The sequence below is a fragment of the Lipotes vexillifer genome, unplaced genomic scaffold, assembly GCF_000442215.2.
Source record: "Lipotes vexillifer unplaced genomic scaffold, Lipotes_vexillifer_v1.1 scaffold837, whole genome shotgun sequence".
NCBI lineage: Eukaryota > Metazoa > Chordata > Mammalia > Artiodactyla > Lipotidae > Lipotes > Lipotes vexillifer.
The window spans coordinates 248,796-251,382 of record NW_006775771.1 but is presented as its reverse complement, the minus strand read 5'-3'; the positions used below and the strand labels follow the sequence as shown (position 1 = coordinate 251,382).

Sequence of the window (2,587 nt, the reverse complement as noted above, 5' to 3'; positions counted from 1 at the left end):
GAGAAGGAAGGTCCCAAACGCTAAATGTGTCCGTTAAAACCTGGTGACATCCTAAGTGTGACCTGTTTCCCCACCACACCTTTCCCGCCATCCTAGCCCCCTCCAGCTGCTTCTAGGATGGGGAGAATAATGGTGTTCAAGATGGGTAGTTTCCTCTGCCTGATCAAACAGCTTCGCTCTTCTTTGATTCTTAACAGCCAAGACGTTCACAATTCAGTCTCCAGTGTTTCTTGTGGGGTTTGGAGTGACATCCTTTTCTTCCATGGAGACATCCAAACTCTGGATTTCCCCACTGTACACTGAAAACAGCCCCACCACAGCGCTCACCCTCGGCCAAAGACAGACCGCCGCGTCGGGAGGGGTTTCCCAGCTGCTGGGGCTGCGCAACTCGGGGAGGAGCTGGGGGCGTTGCCCACGGCCACCGGGCTCAGCGCGCAGGGCCGGGCTGCGGTTGGCCACAAGAGGCGTCCATCTTCCCGGACGAGCGCGGCGCTTCCTCACCGCGCCGGGAGGGGGCGAGGGCGGAGAAGGGAACGCGCTGCCGAGCCAACCCCTCCCGCGAGCCCTGCCCCGCCTCGCCGAGCCCCGCGCGGCCGACCCGGCCGCTGCAGCCCGTAGCTCGCTCCCCAGGTGCCCGGGAGCCGCGGGCCGTGAACGTGCCGGCAACTTTGCGGCCTCCGGGGGCGCGGCTCCTCCGGGGGCGTGTGCGAGTGTGTCTGTCGCCGGCGGCCTCCTGGGGGCAGCAGCGGAAAGGGGGTCGGGGGAGAAAGAGGCAGCCTCGGCGCACGGTGGCCCAGGGGGCAGAGGCCCCGCGAGGCGCCGGCGGTGGAGACCTAAACTCCGCCGGGGCTGTGCCCGGGACGCGTTCTTACGGTGCGGCAGCCGCCCTTGCGGTCGGCGCCCGGGACCTGCTTTAGGATCGCGATTCCTCTTGCCTGCCCGGGGCAGTAGCAATCGTGTGTGCCGACGGAGGAGCGGCAGTAGCATCCCCAGCCCGGGCGGGACCCCCGGGCGCCGGAGCCGGCGGCTGGAGCAGGAAGGGAGAGTCGCGGCGCCCGCCCTCCCCGGCTGGCCCTGCCCCGCGCGCCCCGTGCGGGTTGCTAACAATGGTGCGGAGCGCCGGCGCGATTCCCGCGTCCGCCCAGCGGTCGTAGAGGAAGTGGCCGGGCTCCGGGTGGGGTGGGCAGGGAGACGCCCCCCACCACTCGCTTGCTGGAGTTTGCCGGCGTGCCGGGCCTCTCCGGCCCCGAACCCTGGGCTCCCCTCAGCATCACCGACGGCAGCTCGATCCGGAGAGTATGGTGCCAGCGCCCGGGTTAATCTAGTCCTCGGCTTGCTCCTTTTTTTCCTCCTCCTCCTCCTCTCCCTCCCCCTTTCCCTCCTGTCGGTGCTGCCTCTGGGTTCCCGGCTTGTGGGAGTACAACTCTCTGCCTCTCCGAGGAGACTGGTCGGTGACCCTCTAACAGAACTTGCCCACTGAAAGCAAACCGAGAACAGCTGGATAATGTCCACTCCGAGCAGATTCAAAAAGGACAAAGAGATCATAGCCGAGTATGAAAGTCAAGTCAAAGGTAAGGATGGGAGCGGCTGCCTTGCTCCTTTTGTGTGCTTTCTTGTCATTGTGCTCCGGGAGTTGCATTTCTCACTTGGGGTCTGTGTTGGAGGGAGGTGGTGAGGGACAGCTAGAGCGCCTCGTTGAGCCACCCGGGGCTTCGTGGAAGCCAATCCCAGTCCCAGTCCCGTCAAGCCCACAGGGAGCTGGAAAGCGGGTGGCTCTCCGCCGCTGCCAGGGCGCCCCTCCAATAGGGGAGAACTGGCTTTAACTTAACCACCTTCAGCCGGGCAACTTACATAGGAGGCAGGCAGCAGCAGTGGTTCCTGCCCAGTTATCATCACCGTCATCCTTATTATTTTTTTTAAACGATACCATTGCCACAACGAAATTTTTTTTTAAGGAGTCATTTTTTGAAGTCTGGCTCCGAAGTGCTCTAGAGCTTCATTGAGTGCAGGCAATTTTTGACATTCGCACTGTTCACTAATTTATCAGGGCGACTCCCGCTTTTATAAAATAGCTCCCTAAAAGCTTGGCAGTTAAACCAAGCAAGGACTAGTGGAATCTGACTCCTCCTTTTTAATGGGCCAGAATTCAGTGCCATCTCTCACACTCACACGGGAATATTGCTTTATCATTTGTTGGAGGCCACTTGCATGTAAAATGAAGGTTTGAATATTTGAGTAGTAGTTTCCAGCCATTTACATTGTCAGCTGATGGAGGAATCTAATTAAGGTTGATTACGCATTTTTACTTAACGTGCCTTGTGGTTTAAAAAATATATTTTCTCTCCAGTACAAGTATTTTGTGTTGCTGTTGAAGAGTTTAATAAACATATATTTGGGTTTTTTTTTTTTTTCCTCCTTTATGGTCTCTCATGGGTAGCTTTTCCCATCCATTGAGACAATGGATGGAGTGTTGAGATCACTGCTGTTCTTTGGAATATTCAGTGCAAAGTTGATAAAAATTGCTTTGTAGACACCTGTGTTTGTACAGACACAATCTTATGAAAGGACTGCAGAGAAAGGCATTCCT

The 2,587-nt window shown here is 57.6% G+C and overlaps 1 protein-coding gene across 1 annotated transcript in view; it reads left to right on the top strand.

The window, feature by feature from the left end:
* Positions 1-1,451: 1,451 nt before the first annotated feature.
* Positions 1,452-2,587, top strand: part of LOC103085585 (SLIT-ROBO Rho GTPase-activating protein 1) — a gene marked incomplete at its 3' end in the record, with an annotated part of 235,377 nt that continues 234,241 nt past the window's right edge. Inside the window, exon 1 of the mRNA XM_007450191.1 lies at positions 1,452-1,571. Within this exon, the coding sequence (XP_007450253.1) occupies positions 1,505-1,571 (67 nt within the window). The remainder of the gene's footprint in view (positions 1,572-2,587) is intronic.